General features: G+C 53.8%; 1 protein-coding gene across 1 annotated transcript in view; it reads left to right on the forward strand.

The window, feature by feature from the left end:
- Positions 1–15,370, forward strand: part of QSOX2 (quiescin sulfhydryl oxidase 2) — a 41,647-nt gene that overhangs the window by 8,917 nt on the left and 17,360 nt on the right. The window contains exons 2-5 of the mRNA XM_033238575.1: positions 10,931–11,031; positions 12,856–12,904; positions 13,767–13,872; positions 14,026–14,116. Of these exons, the coding sequence (XP_033094466.1) occupies positions 10,931–11,031; positions 12,856–12,904; positions 13,767–13,872; positions 14,026–14,116 (347 nt within the window). The remainder of the gene's footprint in view (positions 1–10,930; positions 11,032–12,855; positions 12,905–13,766; positions 13,873–14,025; positions 14,117–15,370) is intronic.

The following is a 15,370-nucleotide window of genomic DNA, read 5'->3' on the forward strand; positions in this document are numbered from 1 at the left end:
TGAGGAAAGCCTCAGATTGGCCAAAACTCAGGGGAAAGCAAGGTGGGTTTTTTCTGCCGCCTTTATTTAAGCTGACAGCTGCCGCCTGTCTCAGAGGGCAGGTTCCACCTGTGGATGTCCATCCAGTCCGGGTGAAGGAGAAACATCGCCATTGCCACCTAGCATCTGCCTCATCTCCCCACACTGCGCGTCTCCCCGGGAGCTGGCGCACCCCTCCCTCTCTCCTTGGGCAGCAGCCAGTCCTGTCTCCGGGTGCCCCATGGAGGGGAACTGTCTACCTGGCTCTCTGTGGAGCAGGGAGTGGGGAGGAGGTGGAGGGTCAGGAGCATTGGGACGATGCCTGGGACAGCTGAGTGGAGGTGGTGGGTGGCAGGTGGCTTGCAGAGTCTAGACTGGGAGAGGCCTGGGTTGACTTGGTGGGGTGCAGCGCCCCCACCCGGCCCTGACCCTGATTTCCAGTGACTTCGGAACCAGAGGGAGACTGGATGCTCCTTCAGCTAAGGTGGCTGTGAAACAGTTCCATACTTGACATTTATGATGGAAACTGCTCTCCGCAGCTCAGTTCCTCCCAAAGCTGAGGCCAGAGAGTGTCGCTGGTGAAAGTGTTCGTAGAGGACGTGCCTGCAGGCACTCAGCCGGTGAGACCCACTCCTTTCTGGGTACCCAGAGTCTGTGGCCTCGGATGTGGAGAAGAGACGGCTCAGCCCTGGCCACCACTGGGCCATGCTGCCTCTGTAGCCGCCAGAGCTCCACGGGTCGCCTGGGTGTGGCCCAGCCCGAGGTGAAGGAGCAGGTGGTCTTCAGGGCTCTGGCTGACACCGACGCTCTGTGCTCGTCGGCCGTCCGTCTTCCTTCACTCGGACGTCGTGGTGTTTGAGTTCTCCACACACACATCAGTGGCCGCCCGTGGCTGTTGAGACAAAGAACAAAGTCCACACCAAGATCTGCAGCCTCTTGTGAACCGGCCCGAGCCCCGCTCAGGGCTTCCTCTCGTCTTCTGGGTGACGGTGTCCCTGACTGGAGGGGTTCCTGCAGCCGTCTCCCCTCCTGCTCTGCCAGCCTGAGTTGTCTTCCCTCCTTCTCTCCTTCCTTGGTCGTCACTCCCCGTAAGGGCCTGGCAGTGTCCCTGGTCCCTGCAGGTGTTGCTATCGTGGGGGCATGGCCTTCGAGTGGGCTTGTTGGTCCTGGCCCTGTTCCGGGCGGTTGCTGTGCCAGCACGTGTGCCTCTGACCGGGCCGAGCCTCACACTGCCCTTGGAAGATGGATCTTCCTTGGCATCTCCATTTTATAGATGGAGCCGCCGAGGCAAGAAGAGATTGTAACTTGCCCCAGTTCTCAAAACCCAGCAAGCAGCAGAGCCGGATGTGAAGCTGGACCTCCTGGCTGGGTCTCCACCTGGAAGGAGGGTCTGCTGACCATGGGCCTTGGGTGGGGACCCAGTTGAACAGCGGTCAGGGTAGACTCCCAGATGAAGTGGCATTCGGGTGGAGACCTGGAGGGCAAATAGGAACAAGCCCGGTAAAGGGAGCAGGGTCACACAGCCCAGATGTGTGGGGACAGGACAGAGCAAGAGACGCAGACTCACCTGTGGTCGCTGGGGTGTGGCACGATGAGGCTGGGGCGGGCGCAATGGAGCTGGGGGGCCTCGTGGAGACCAGCCTTGCTCCCAAGCAGGGGGTGGCCGTTGGGGCTTCCTCCAGGGCCCTGCTTCCGTCTCCGCCTGCTGGTGCGAGGTCCATAGGAGAGGTCTTAGTGACAGCAGCCTCATGCCCAGGACGGCTCCCGGGTGCCGGCGTGCTAGCCTGAAGGGGCTGTGTGAACTCTGTCACCTTTTTCTCCACCAAGTGTCTCTTTGTCAGGCCAAAAAGAATCTGCCGCCGTTGCTCTGGGATGGTGCGTTGTCAACTCTGAGCTGGAAAAGGTGTGGGACGTCTGCCGGTTACGTCGGGGCTGCCCTGCGGGGTCAGTTAGAAGGGCAGCACTCCATTACGTGTACAGTTGACCCTCAGACAACTTGGCGACTGGGGGGTGCCAGCTCCTGTACAGTGAAAAATGTGTATGTGACCTGTGACTCTCCAAAAACCGAGCTCATAGCCCACCGTTGACTGGAAGCCTTACTGGTAACAAATGGTCGATTGACACAAACTCTGGGTGTTACACATGTTCCGTACTGTGTTCTTATGGTAAAGCAAGATAGAGAAGATGGTCGTACAAAAAAGAAGTAGGCCTTCTGCTCGGGAAGTGTCCTAGGCGGACCCTTACAAAGGCCTTTGTCCTGCCTGGGCTGCCCCAGGTGGCAGCGGTAGAGGAGGTGGAGGCAATAGAAGGGAGGCAGACGTGTTCCATGTCACTTCATGGAGGTACGTCATTCTTTCTGTCTGGCTTTTTTGCTTTTTATTTCTCTAAACTGTTTGTGTGTGGTCCCAGTCCTCCTTCCACTGTTTGCTTTAGTTTTAGTGCTTGTTTTAGAAAAGGGTCCATGTCATGGAAGAAACCAGAAACCATCTTGAGTGATGAGAGTCCTTCTGCCAGGTGATGGGCTGAGTTTGTGTTTGGCCCTGGTGTGATGGGCTGCGTTTGTGTTTGGCACCGGTGTGATGCTGCGTTTGTGTTTGGCACTGGTGTGATGGGCCACGTTTGTTTGGCCCTGGTGTGATGGGCTGCGTTTGTGTTTGGCCCTGGTGTGATGGGCTGCATTTGTGTTTGGCCCTGATTTGGAGGCACTTGGATCCACAGCGTCATCTTCTGTTCATTCCTCTGGTGTGGTGTCTGTTAGCTCTTCAGTTTCTCCACGCTTCGTCTCATGGAACCCTTCTCCCCTGCCCTTTTGGCCACATCCACACTCTCTCGTGGTCTCCTTGATTGGCTCTGTCATAAATCCTGTGAGGTCAGGCACAGCCTATGGACACAGTTTTCTCCAGTTCGACGGCCTTCACGGCTCTTCCTGTAGCAACGAGGGCATCTTCTGTCGTGCCATCCTTCCTGCTGTCGTGATGTTCCCTCTGTGAGGTTCTCTGCCACCATGTTGGCCGTCCTGAGAGGACTGTGTGATGAGCCCTAAAGGGCCTTAGGACCCCAGATCTAGAGTAAGGCTCACTGTGTCTGGGGGCAGGTAGACTGATGAAGCCTTCGGTGTTCAACTCATGAGTTCTTGGTGGCCGGGGGCAGTGAGCAAGATCAAATCACTGCAAGAGGCAGCCCCTTAGCAGAAGGACTTCCTGGCTTCAGGGACAAAGCGTCCGTGGAACCACTCCGGAAAAGTGTGTCTCATTGCCTGGGCCTTCTCGTGCAACCAGAAGACTGGCAGCTGGTGTTTGCCTTTCTTATTCAAGGCTCAAGGGTTAGGAGCTCTAATTATAGGTAAGGGCGGTCCTGCCGATACACCCGGCAGCATGTGCAAAACTGCAGAATTGGCCTCTCCCAGCCGGTGCTTACACCTCTTCCTTTCTAATTCATGTCCTTCGTGGCATTTTATTCCCGAATAGGGCACTTTCGCCTGCATGAAAATACCTGTTCAGGCAGATGTCCTTTCTCCTCCGTGATTTTCTTTTTTCATTTTCTTTTCTTTTTTTTTTTTTGAGACAGGGTCTCCCTCTACCCAGGCTGGAGTGCAGTGGTGCAGTCTCTGCTCACTGCAACCTTGACCTCCCGAGCTCAAGTCGTTCTCCCACCTCCACCTGCTAAGTAGCTGGGACCACGATGCCTGGCTAATTTTAAAATATTTCTCAGAGACAGGGTCTCCCTATGTTGCCCAGACTGGTCTTAAACTCCTGGGCTCAAGTGATCCACCAGCCTCAGCCTCCCAAAGTGCTTGGATTATAGCCATGAGCCTCTAGGCCCCGGCTTATCCTGTATCCTGACAGTGGTTTACCTTTCTCTCTGCTGTGAATGGTGCTGTGTGTGGTCTGCAGGTTTTGTGGGTGTGCGTTTTGATGCATGGTAACTTTTTGTAATAGATTTGTATATATTTTGTGGTAGTAAATGATGAAATAGCGTCTACATATGGTCTCTGCATTCATGACATGCCTTTTCTTAATTTTTTGGATATTTCTAGGCCGTGTGGCTCATTCGCAAGTTTTTTCAAATTGTCACATATCTCCAAAAAATTTCCCAATACATTTGTTGAAAAAATGTGCATATTGGCCGGGCGCGGTGGCTCAAGCCTGTAATCCCAGCACTTTGGGAGGCCAAGATGGGCAGATCACGAGGTCAGTCAGGAGTTCGAGACCATCCTGGCTAACATGGTGAAACCCCATCTCTACTAAAAAATACAAAAAGCTAGCCGGGCGAGGTGGCGGGCGCCTGTAGTCCCAGCTACTCGGGAGGCTGAGGCAGGAGAATGGCGTAAACCCAGGAGGCAGAGCTTGCAGTGAGCTGCGATCCGGCCACTGCACTCCAGTCCGGGCGACAGAGCGAGACTCCGTCTCAAAAAAAAAAAAAAAAAAAAATGTGCATATTTAAGTGGACACACGCCGTTTGAAGCCATGTTGGTCAGGGTGACCCCTTCCCATGTGTCACGAAGAGGAGGGGACAGGAGGTGAGGGAGACTGCCCGCCCTCTGCAGAAAGCCCTCACTGCACGGCCTCAGTGGTTTCTGCAAACTGCCATGTGAAGCGCAAAGAAGACAGCACGTCCTCAGATAACCACGTTTCTGTCAACGTCATTTCCTTACAACGTGGATGAGGGAAAAAAACTGCTTTTGTTATGTGTCCTTCCGCTTCAAGCCACCGTTTCCAGGAGCCTGTCAGTGACACGAAGTGAGGACTTCTGTAGTTTCCTCTGCCTCCCTTTTTATGTGTCTGAGGGTCAGCGGGTGGGACAGTTCCAGAGCAGAGGTTCCTCCTCGCTGGGAGAGCCTGGCAGACGGACCGCGGCGGGGGCAGAGAGTGTGGAGAGGGTGGAGGGGCCGGAGGGGGCAGAGCGCCAGCCCTGAGGCTCGCTGTCCCTCTCTTGGCCTCTGGGGTCTTGGAGCTCGGTGTCCTCATCTGCCAAGTAGGGGCGGTGACATTCACACCATAGCCTCTGATGGAAGCTCAAGAGGGATAAGGTGGGTCTGAGTGCTTCTAAAGCATTAAGTGCTGAAGAAACTGCACACAGGCCATGGTAGCGGGCTGGGTAAGGAGTGATCAGTGTGGGGCTGTGAGGGGCACTCCCTTCCACTGTGTCATTTCACACAACCCCCTGAGCACTGGCCAGGGACCTCCTGTGTGCGGGGATGGGCTGCCAGGCTGATTGGACACAGATCCGTGCCTTCCAAGGGCAGAGCCCTCTGATCTAGTGGAGAGACGGTGTGAAATATGTTGGGAAGGTGAAGATAATTTGCTTTTACAAAGCATTGGTTTTCTGCATGTTGAAGGAGGCAGCATGTCCTGCGGGAACCTTTGGAAGGGAATTGGTGGAATGATCTCTCTGCTCCACAGGTGTTTGTCTCAGGGTGTAGCAGGTGCACGTTTGGGCTGCAGCATCTGACCTGCGTGATGGGGAGTCTTCATTCGCCTCAGTAGGCTGGGGGCGTATTCTGGTCACACACTAGTCGGAGTTGGGCACGCCTGTTAGGAGGTTTGCCTTCCACGCTCGAGGTGCATGCTGTGTGGACCTGACGGACTTTGGAGCCTTCCTTGGCCTCTGTAAGCATCAGCATCCCCCTCTGTAGGATCCTGTGTTTGTCACCAGGCCACTCCCATGGTAGATAAATTTGGTCAGAAAGCTTTGTCAACTTTAAAGGGCTGTGTAAATTTACTTCCTGTGGAAATAAGGCTGGTAGGAGGCTTTTCCTGCCAATGAAACGAGGCCTGGGCAGAGAGTCAGGGAAGGCCTTGCTGAGTAGGTGTTACCTGTGTTCAAATCGTGAAATCGATGGGAAAGCAGCCAGGAACAGATCAGTGGAAGGAGTTCCACCAGGGAAGAGAAGGGGCGAAGGCCCAGGCATGGTGGGATGGAGGTCAGACCTGTGCATGGCTGGAGGGGACAGGAGAGGACACGTGAACGGAGCAGTGCTGGGTCCGGCGGATCCTGCGGAGACTGGGACTCTCTCCCAGGCGCCTTCCAGCTGGGTTCAGAATGTTAGAATTACGTACTTAAATCTTGAGTTGAATGTTTACTTGCTTATCATGGAAGAGTAACAGGTAGAAACAACCAGCAGACATTTGGTCTTGGGAATCTGAAGCCTCGTTGGAGAGGCAGAGCCTGTGAAGAGGGTGACAGGGTGGATTTGTGGCCCGACGTGATGAGGATGCCGTCACCGAGGCCGACTACTGAGGCTCGTGTGTTTTTGGGCAGCACCCTGCGGTGGATGAGCTGGATGGGAGTGGGGGCACAGGAATCAGGGAGCAGTTGTGAGGCCTGGATCTGATCGTGCCTCTGTTCTTCATGGGCTCAGCCCTTCCGCACCTGGGATTCTGCATTCCAGGTGTTACAGAGTTGTTTACTGCGGGGCTGACAGCCATTCCCACCAGCCACATTGAACTCTTCACATTCTCTCTAGCACTACATGAGATTCAGGAGGGTTATTAAATTTTAGGTGTTTTTGAGACGGAGTCTCGCTCTGACGCCAGGCTGGAAGTGCAGTGGCATGATCTCGGCTCACTGCAAGCTCCGCCTCCCGGGTTCCTGCCATTCTCCTGCCTCAGCCTCCCGAGTAGCTGGAACTACAGGCACCCGCCACCACCCCCGGCTAATTTTTTGTGTTTTTAGTAGAGACAAGGTTTCACCGTGTTAGCCAGGGTGGTCTCGATCTCCCGACCTCGTGATCCACCTGCCTCGGCCTCCCAAAGTGCTGGGATTACAGGCGTGAGTCCCGGCCGGGCACGGTGGCTCACGCCTGTAATCCCAGCACTTTGGGAGGCCGAGGCAGGTGGATCACGAGGTCAGGAGATCGAGATCATCTTAGCTAACACGGTGAAACCCCGTCTCTACTAAAAATACAAAAAATTAGCCGGGGGTGGTGGCGGGCGCCTGTAGTCGCAGCTACTCGGGAGGCTGAGGCAGGAGAATGGCATGAACCCGGGAGGCGGAGCTTGCAGTGAGCCGAGATCACGCCACTGCACTCCAGCCTGGGCAACAGAGTGAGACTCCGTGTCAAACAACAACAAAAAAAGGCAGCACCACCTGGCCTGGGCCCAGACTGTCCAAGCAGCCTTCGCCCGAGGTGCTGGGAGAGTTCCATGGCTGCTGTGCAGGGTGCTGTGTTGCCACCTTGTACCAAGATCCATGGGAAGACAGAAACTAAGAAAATTGCAGGAGAGGTGGCCAGCGGAGGAAAGGGTGTGATGCGGCCAGCAAGTGCCTGGGGCAGCGGGGACGTGCTGTGTGTGTTTTTGTAAGTAACGTGCACTGAGGACAAATCTGAGAAACCACAGATGGGGCCAGATCCCACCGTGAAAACCAAATCCTGGCAAACATCTTGGAACGTTTTCTTCTTCCCGTCTTATGTTTTTGCTGTTTCTAGGCCAGCTTGATCATGTCACACGCCGTGAGTCTGTTGTGTGTGCAGTTTGGGCTGTCAGAGCAACTTTTTGTTTTCTTACATGTTATTTCTGGGCACAAAGGTGCTTTATTTTTTTATTTTTTATTTTTATTTTTTATTATTAGACTTTAAGTTCTAGGGTACATGTGCACAATGTGCAGGTTTGTTACATATGTATACATGTGCCATGTTGGTGTGCTGCACCCATTAACTCATCATTTACATTAGGTATATCTCCTAGTGCTATCCCTCCCCTCTTCCCCCACCCCACAATAGGACCCGGTGTGTGATGATCCCCTTCCAAGTGCTCTCATTGTTCAGTTCCCACCTATGAGTGAGAACATGCAGTGTTTGGTTTTCTGTTCTTGCGATAGTTTGCTGAGAATGATGGCTTCCAGCTGCATCCATGTCCCTACAAAGGACACAAACTCATCCTTTTTTATGGCTGCATAGTATCTGGGCACAAAGGTGCTTTTTTTTAAAAAAAAAAAAAAAAAGTGTGGAATAAAAATGTCGTAGAAATTCCCAATAAACAGAATGTGGAATTGTGAGCCAGATGAAAGGCCACAGAAAGGAGACACTTTGCCAGGATGCACGGGCCGAGGAGCCGAGGCTGTGGAGGGGTCCACCGGTGAGCAGCCCACGGCGGGGCTGCTGGGAGCACCCTCTGTTTCCGTGTCCCCTGCCATCTGCTGCGCTGCCTGGATGAGAGCGTGAACCCGCTGCCTCAGTTCCATGTGGTCTGAGGCTTGAGGAAGGTGTGGCCGGGGATGCAGGGAGCTGGCGTGGCTTTTCCCTCATCCACGAAAGTGGCCTCGAAATATGAATTGGTTTCACTTAGCCGGCGTAAGCAGGAACGGTATTTGGTCATTGTTTCTGAAAGAGGTTTCTTTGTTGTTGTTGTTGTTGTTGATTTTAAATTACAGAGAAAAGACCAGTATCTTAAACAAAGCTGTGGTATATTACGTAGAAAAATAGCAATCTCGGCCGGGCGCGGTGGCTCACGCCTGTCATCCCAGCACTCTGGGAGGCCAAGACGGGTGGATCACAAGGTCAGGAGATCGAGACCATCCTGGCTAACACGGTGAAACCCCGTCTCTACTAAAAAATACAAAAAAAAAGGAAAACTAGCCAGGCGAGGTGGCGGGCGCCTGTAGTCCCAGCTACTCGGGAGGCTGAGGCAGGAGAATGGCGTAAACCCGGGAGGTGGAGCTTGCAGTGAGCTGAGATCGCGCCACTGCACTCCAGCCTGGGCAACAGAGCGAGACTCCGTCTCAAAAAAAAATAAAAATAGCAATCTGAACCGCTAACACACACAAGCCTTCATATTTGTAGTGTCTGGTGATACGTTCCGTCTCTTCCAGGCATGCCTTTAACAGGACCTCTGAAGTTTGAGATCATAGCTTGTTCTCAGAGAAGACTTCTTACTCTTTTGACATGATTTATAGTCGAATCATTGATTTAGACAAGTGGTCAGAATCAGAATACAAGTCTACAAAGAACCTTATCAGTGTCTCAGGGACAGGCAGACATACCTTCCCATTCAGAAATCACTGGGCTTCTGGTCGCAAGGCTGTGCCATGGCACTGCCCCATGTGGCTCGCTCCGTTCCTCCAGGCAAATCCATTTGCTGGGCGCCTGGGTCTTGCCTCTGCACCTGCCTCTCCCACGGCGCGGCGTGCCCTGCCACACTGCTGACTCTGCCGAGGCCTCCAGGCTCCATGATAGCCAGCGCCAATCCCTTGACCCATTGGTGCCCCTTTAGGCTGTCCCCTCAAAGTCTCAGGGCCTGGAAGGGCCCCTACGGGGTGAGGAGCTGGGAAATGTTTGTGAATTGTTGGCAGTGCAATTTTTACATCCCAGAGAAAGAGCACAAATCTTTTAAAAAGAAAACCTCACTGGTCAGCTTCAGAAACCATGACTTTGATACTGGTGACTGAAGCACGAGCCGGGCACTCCGCTTCCTCGTGTGAGTCGTTCCTCTGGGTTGCAGTGAGGGCAGGTCTCTCTTCACAGAATTGTCCCGGCTCATCATGAGCAAACGGTGAGAGATGACACGTCACCATTTCGCTGCAGCCCTAGTGCATGAATGCATTTAGGTCGTGATCACTCAGGAGAGAGGTGTCGCTTGCCTCTGGGTGGAAGCATGCCCCACTACCTACTAAGTCATCTCACCAAACAAATCAGACAGGCGTCTAGAGCTGAGTACCCTGTTACAGAAGAGCCAGGAGGCCAGGGTGCTGTCGGTCAAACCCCAAGAAGGAAAGTGCCAGGACCCACGAGGGCAACCAACTAGCCTGGCTGGGGTCTCGATTCAAACAAACTTTAAATAAATGAACAAATAGGGACTTTTTGTTGTTGTTTTTTAAGACGAGCCTCCGTGTGTCACTGGCTCTCTGTAGCCTCTGCCTTCTGGGCTCAAACGGTCCTCCCACCTCAGCCTCTCGAGTAGCTGAGACCACAGGTGTGTGCCACCAATGCCCAGGTAATTTTGTGTGTGTTTTTTTTAAGAGACAGGGTTTTACCATGTTGTCCAGGCGGGTCTCACACTCCCGAGCTTAAACCTTCCCTCCTTGGCCTCCCAAAGTGCTGGGATTCCAGGCGTGAGCTGCCATGCCCAGTGGAGAGCCTTCATCTTTCAGAGGCAAAGCCTGGTAGATTTCGTGTGGAAATGACGTGCTGTCTGAGATTTGCTTTGGGACAGTTCTGGAAGTGGGTGGAGGCTTTGGCAAAACAGGATTCACCCTGAACTGGTAATTATTGATCCAAGAGGTAGGATGTGTGGGATTTGTTACATTTTTATCTCTATTTTATTTTCATGTTAGAAATTTTCCATAGTAAAAACTTTAGAGTTAGGAACAAAAAATTAAAGTAAAAACTTAAGAGATAGGAACAAAAAATATGGCTCCTTTTAGCCTCCCCAAAATGGCACAGGTGTTCCAGGGTTTGTGGGCAGCGTCTGGGATGGTGTTGGAAACCACCTCACATGTGTCTGTGCACGCGTCCTGGCCCTGAAAGAGCCTGCTCAGGTGCTGCCAGTACCTGCTTGCTGGAGTGAGGACGTGGGAAAGTTTTTGCCGAACAGCCTGGACCATGTCCGACTAATCTGCACATACGTGCTTGCTGTCCTGATGAAGTGCCGGCCGCCGACAGCCGCTTCTGTAACCAGCGCTTTCATCCATCAGGGTGTCGTTTAATTAGGGGACCGCAGCCCCATCCCTGCTGCATGATGTGCAGGTTCAGCACAAATCCATCTGTGGTAGGAGAGGCGTCGTGCTGTTGGTGGAAGTTCTCTTTCCTAGCTCCACATAGACGCTCTGTGTGGTGGGGGCCTAACTGATGACAGAGAGGGGGTAGGTGGGCTGGTCTCTTAGGTGTCTGCAGCCTGGAGTGGGGACTGCTGGGTCCTGGGCTTCCTGAGAGTTCATTGCTCACCACATTGAGGGTCATGCTCCTGCTTTTCAGACTGGGCCAGCGCCATCCGCGTGGCAGCTCTGGACTGCATGGAAGAGAAGAACCAGGCTGTGTGCCATGACTATGACATCCACTTCTACCCCACCTTCCGGGTGAGTATCACGGGGTTTCTTGTATGTTGAAATTCGCCACATCATAGTGCCTGTGTTTCGGCCTCTCTGGCTCTCTCCTTAAAACTTCATAGGAATTGTAGGAACTGATGTTTGCTGGGGGCAGCTCTTGTTCTACCCTGTTGTGCTGCAGCAGTGTCTGTGGGACTGTCCATGCTCACACAGCCCCGGTCACATGGAGGGGATGCGTGAAAAGACCCCCTGCAGCCTGCATGGCCAGAGGGCACAAGGACACCAGGAGCACAAGGGCTGGCACCCCAACCTGAAGCCACACATGTGGTCCGTGTACCACGGGGCTCCCCTCGGTGGAACACACACACGCTCACTCACCCATGCACACACACGTGCACACTCATACGCACACACACCCACAGGGCCTCTGCCTTCCTGAGCCAGGGTCAGCCCTGCAGAAGACAAGGCTGTGCCCGTTGCTCCCACTAGGGGGCAGAGGTACCTGTGACCTGTTGCAGGCCCGTGCATAGCATGTGTGTACACGCCTTTGCCGCTGCCTCCTGCATGCCTTGACATGGACATCTCCAGAAATGTAGGCACCTTGGGCCCACTTCCCAGGAAGCTTTGTGCCCCCATCCTTGTCAGCCCTGGTGCCTTGCTGTGTGGTGTGGTGTCACGTCATGGTGGCTTCCCTTATGTTTTGGGGGCTGTTTTCACTGTGCTGGCAGCACCTGTGGTCCTGCCCTAACAGGTGCCACGCTGGGTGGCACCGGTGTCAGCCCCGCCCCAGGGCCTCTCGGGGCCTGTGTCGCACGCTTGCTTGCCTGCCCCTGCGTGTGATTACGTCAGGATGGCTTCCTGTTTTGTTTTAGCTTCAGACACAGGTCACACTGTGCTGTGTGTAAACTTTCGGGCCTTCTTTCCGTTACTTAATGGGACGTTGCTCAGATCCACCACGATGCTCATTGGATGGGATTGTCCCGTGACATCACTCTGAGACCCACAATCCCCCGTTGCCAGGCATGTGGGCTCTTCCAGGCTTTGGTGGCCTTGAACAGCACTGCTGTGTTCATTCCCGGGCACGGGAAGAGCTGAGGCTGGGAGAGAAGCCGTTGGGCCGCGAACCAGATCTGTGCACAACAGACCTGCAGGGCCAGCAGCGTCAGGCAGTTTCATGCTCGCCCAGGGAGCGGTGCAGTAGGAAGCACCAGCAGCTTCATTTGCATTTCCCTGGTGGCTGCGGTGCCAGCACATGTGGCTTCGTGGGCTGTGGGTGTCACAGGTGAAGTGTCTGCCTGTCGTCTGCACATTTCCCTCTTGGCTGGCCGGTGCTTTTCTTACCGACCTGATCGCCGCCATCCTGTAACCTTGTCTCGTCACTGTCTTTGATGTGCCCTTTGATGAAGAAAGTTTTTCATTTTAACCTAAGAACCCTTGCCATCCACTCAGAGGTACTGCGTGGTGTCTCCTCCTCCTGCAGATCTCTGTGTTGTTACAGCTAACGTTACAGCTCACCATCAGGACACGCGCTCACTACCAAGTCCCGGAGAGCCGTGTCTTTAATGATTCCAGCCCAGTTGAACTGTCTTTTACTTCTAGCCCTGTTGGGTCAGAAGATGTCAATGATGGGACTGCTGATCGGAGCTAACCTTAGCCCCCTCGTAAATCTGACAGGAAACACTAATATGCACAGAGACATGGAGAAGCGTGTGGTTTATCATCCATTTATGAAAACTTTCCGAAGGAAATTGAGTAAAGCTCCCTCTCTAAGGTGACGGTCGTTTTGTTGCTTAAACACATATGCAGATGCCCACGCGAGGCTGCCTCTTACTTGTTCTGTGTTTTTCCTCTTAGTATTTTAAAGCATTTACAAAGGAGTTTACAACTGGAGAAAATTTTAAAGGTAAGGACGTAAGCATTGTATTTTAGTCCCTGAGATTCCTCTCATAAACCTGCTAAAGACACGCGGTCCCAGAGCCGGGGGAGCTCCCAGCTCGGGCCAGCACCTTTGCCTCTGCTGACCTTCCTGCCTGCTTTCCCTCAAGAGTTCAGACGTTAATAGCTTCAAGAAAAATTTTCATTTTGTGATTTGCCTTGCTTGGCAAATACGGTAATAAAAACTTTTTCAGAGTAAATTTGTTATTATAAAAATATTTGGAGACGTACAGATCACATGTACCTACCCGATGAATTTTTGCAAATGACCTCACCCAGGCGAGCATCACCCAGTGTGATCAGACCCCGTAGGCCACACCTGGGGGTGCTCTGCCTTTAAATGGCCTGGTGGAATTGCCTGGCCTGCTCCTTGCCACGCTCTGGAGGGTCTCTGCCTGTAAGTGGCCTGGTGGAATTGCCTGGCCTGCTCCGCGCTGCGCCCCGAGGGGCTCTGCCTGTAAGTGGCCTGGTGGAATTGCCTGGCCTGCTCCTTGCCACGCCCTGTGGGGGCTCTGCCTGTGAGTGACCCAGTGGAGCTGCCTGGCCTGCTCCTCGCCATGCCGTGTCTTGCCATCTGCCTCTGTTACCTGTCCATGTAGCCCACCCATGCGTGTCTCATTGCCATGTGGTCTCCAGTTGTGTGAATCCCGTGCTGTCCATACCACGCCTGTGGGTGGCATTGGGCACACCTGCTGGGAATGCACACGTTGCTGCCACCTGCACCCTGCTGTCTTTGGGCCCCGGGCTGGGACGGGGCTGCTGTCCCTGGGTGTGCGCCTGCCCCTCGAAGACAGCTGCACACACCTCTGACCCTGGTGTGCTTCCGGCAGGACCCGACCGAGAGCTGCGAACAGTCAGACAGACCATGATTGACTTCCTGCAGAACCACACGGAAGGAAGGCGGCCGCCTGCCTGCCCGCCCCTGGACCCCATTCAGTGAGTAGCTCCATGAAGAAGGTGGCTGTTAGACTCACGTTGAGCTGTGCAAGGAATGTAATAGGTTTCTATTAAGTGATGTGGCCACTGGAATGTGGTGGGCAACTCGCTGCTGTTGACAGCACTAAAAGCCTCTTTTTTTTCTCTTGAAAGGCCCAGTGATGTTCTTTCCCTCCTGGACCACCGTGGCAGCCATTACGTGGCTATTGTCTTTGAAAGCAACAGCTCCTACCTTGGACGAGAGGTACGGCCTCTGCGTGGGCTCCAGGTGTCACACGTGGTGTGATGGGGGTTGGCGGTGCATCTGTGATGAGATTCGTGGGTGCCAGTCACCGCGTCGGCGTCTCGTGTCCTGTCTGTGGCTTTAGGTCTTGTTCATTATCAGAAGTGTAGTTAACGTTCCTCAGCAAAGTCACTGGTGTCTGGAGAAGACTGTTAGGAGGAACGAGCTTGGCAGTGGGGGGGTTCAGAAGGTGACCTAACCCCAGGTTTGAAACTGAGAGGATTTTGCAGAAGAGCTCATTTTTATGACAGGCTCAGCTCACCTCGAGGTCATTCTGTATTTTGCGTGTGGTATTGCTGAGATTTTTTCATTGCTATATTCTTTTTTTTTTTTTGAGACTGAGTCTCGCTCTGTCACCCGGGCTGGAGTGCAGTGGCCGGATCTCAGCTCACTGCAAGCTCCGCCTCCCGGGTTTACGCCATTCTCCTGCCTCAGCCTCCCGAGTAGCTGGGACTACAGGCGCCCGCCACCACGCCCGGCTAGTTTTTTGTATTTTTTAGTAGAGACGGGGTTTCACCATGTTAGCCAGGATGGTACATTGCTATATTCTGAACGCTCAACATTTTTGCCAAATCCAAGATTCCGTAAAACATAATTTCTGTCATTGTCATACTTTGATTTCACACGTACAGTTCTGAAGCCTCGCTTTTGGCCAAGTCTAAATAAGGTCCAGGGACCAGGTGCAGGGGCAGCCCAGGGAGAGGCATTATTGCCAACAGTCTTTCCGGAGATGAAAGGCCTCACTGCGCACACGTTCGCCCAGCACTCACCCTGTGCTTCTCCTCCTCCTCCTTGCAACTTGATAGGCAACTGTTTTTCTGTCCACTGGGGGGGCCTTGCGTTGAATAGAGGAAACAGCTTTGCCCCTGCGAGGGTTTTTGAAGGCACACTTGGGAAGGAAGCTGCAGACACCTACGCTGTGACCATCTCGCTTCATGCCCTGGCTGCCCTCCTGGCACCCCAGCACTGCCCCTCCAGGTTTGGTGGTGACGCCAGGATGGCTTCCCGTGGTTGGCCAGGATTCTCCGTGGAGGGCTGAGGAACCACTAGTGGTGTGTGGCTCTCCCAGACCCCTCGCCCTTGTCCCAAGGCCCCTCGTGCCCTTGCTGTCTCAGGTGGTGCCTCTACACATGCAGACCAGAGGCAGGTGTTCCCCCGAGCAGAGGTGGGTGTGGGCCCGTCTTGCATGCTCCCCTACCTCCCTGGCATGCTGGT

Source organism: Trachypithecus francoisi, unplaced genomic scaffold (assembly GCF_009764315.1).
Source record: "Trachypithecus francoisi isolate TF-2019V2 unplaced genomic scaffold, Tfra_2.0 Lachesis_group16, whole genome shotgun sequence".
In the NCBI taxonomy this organism is placed as follows: Eukaryota; Metazoa; Chordata; class Mammalia; order Primates; family Cercopithecidae; genus Trachypithecus; species Trachypithecus francoisi.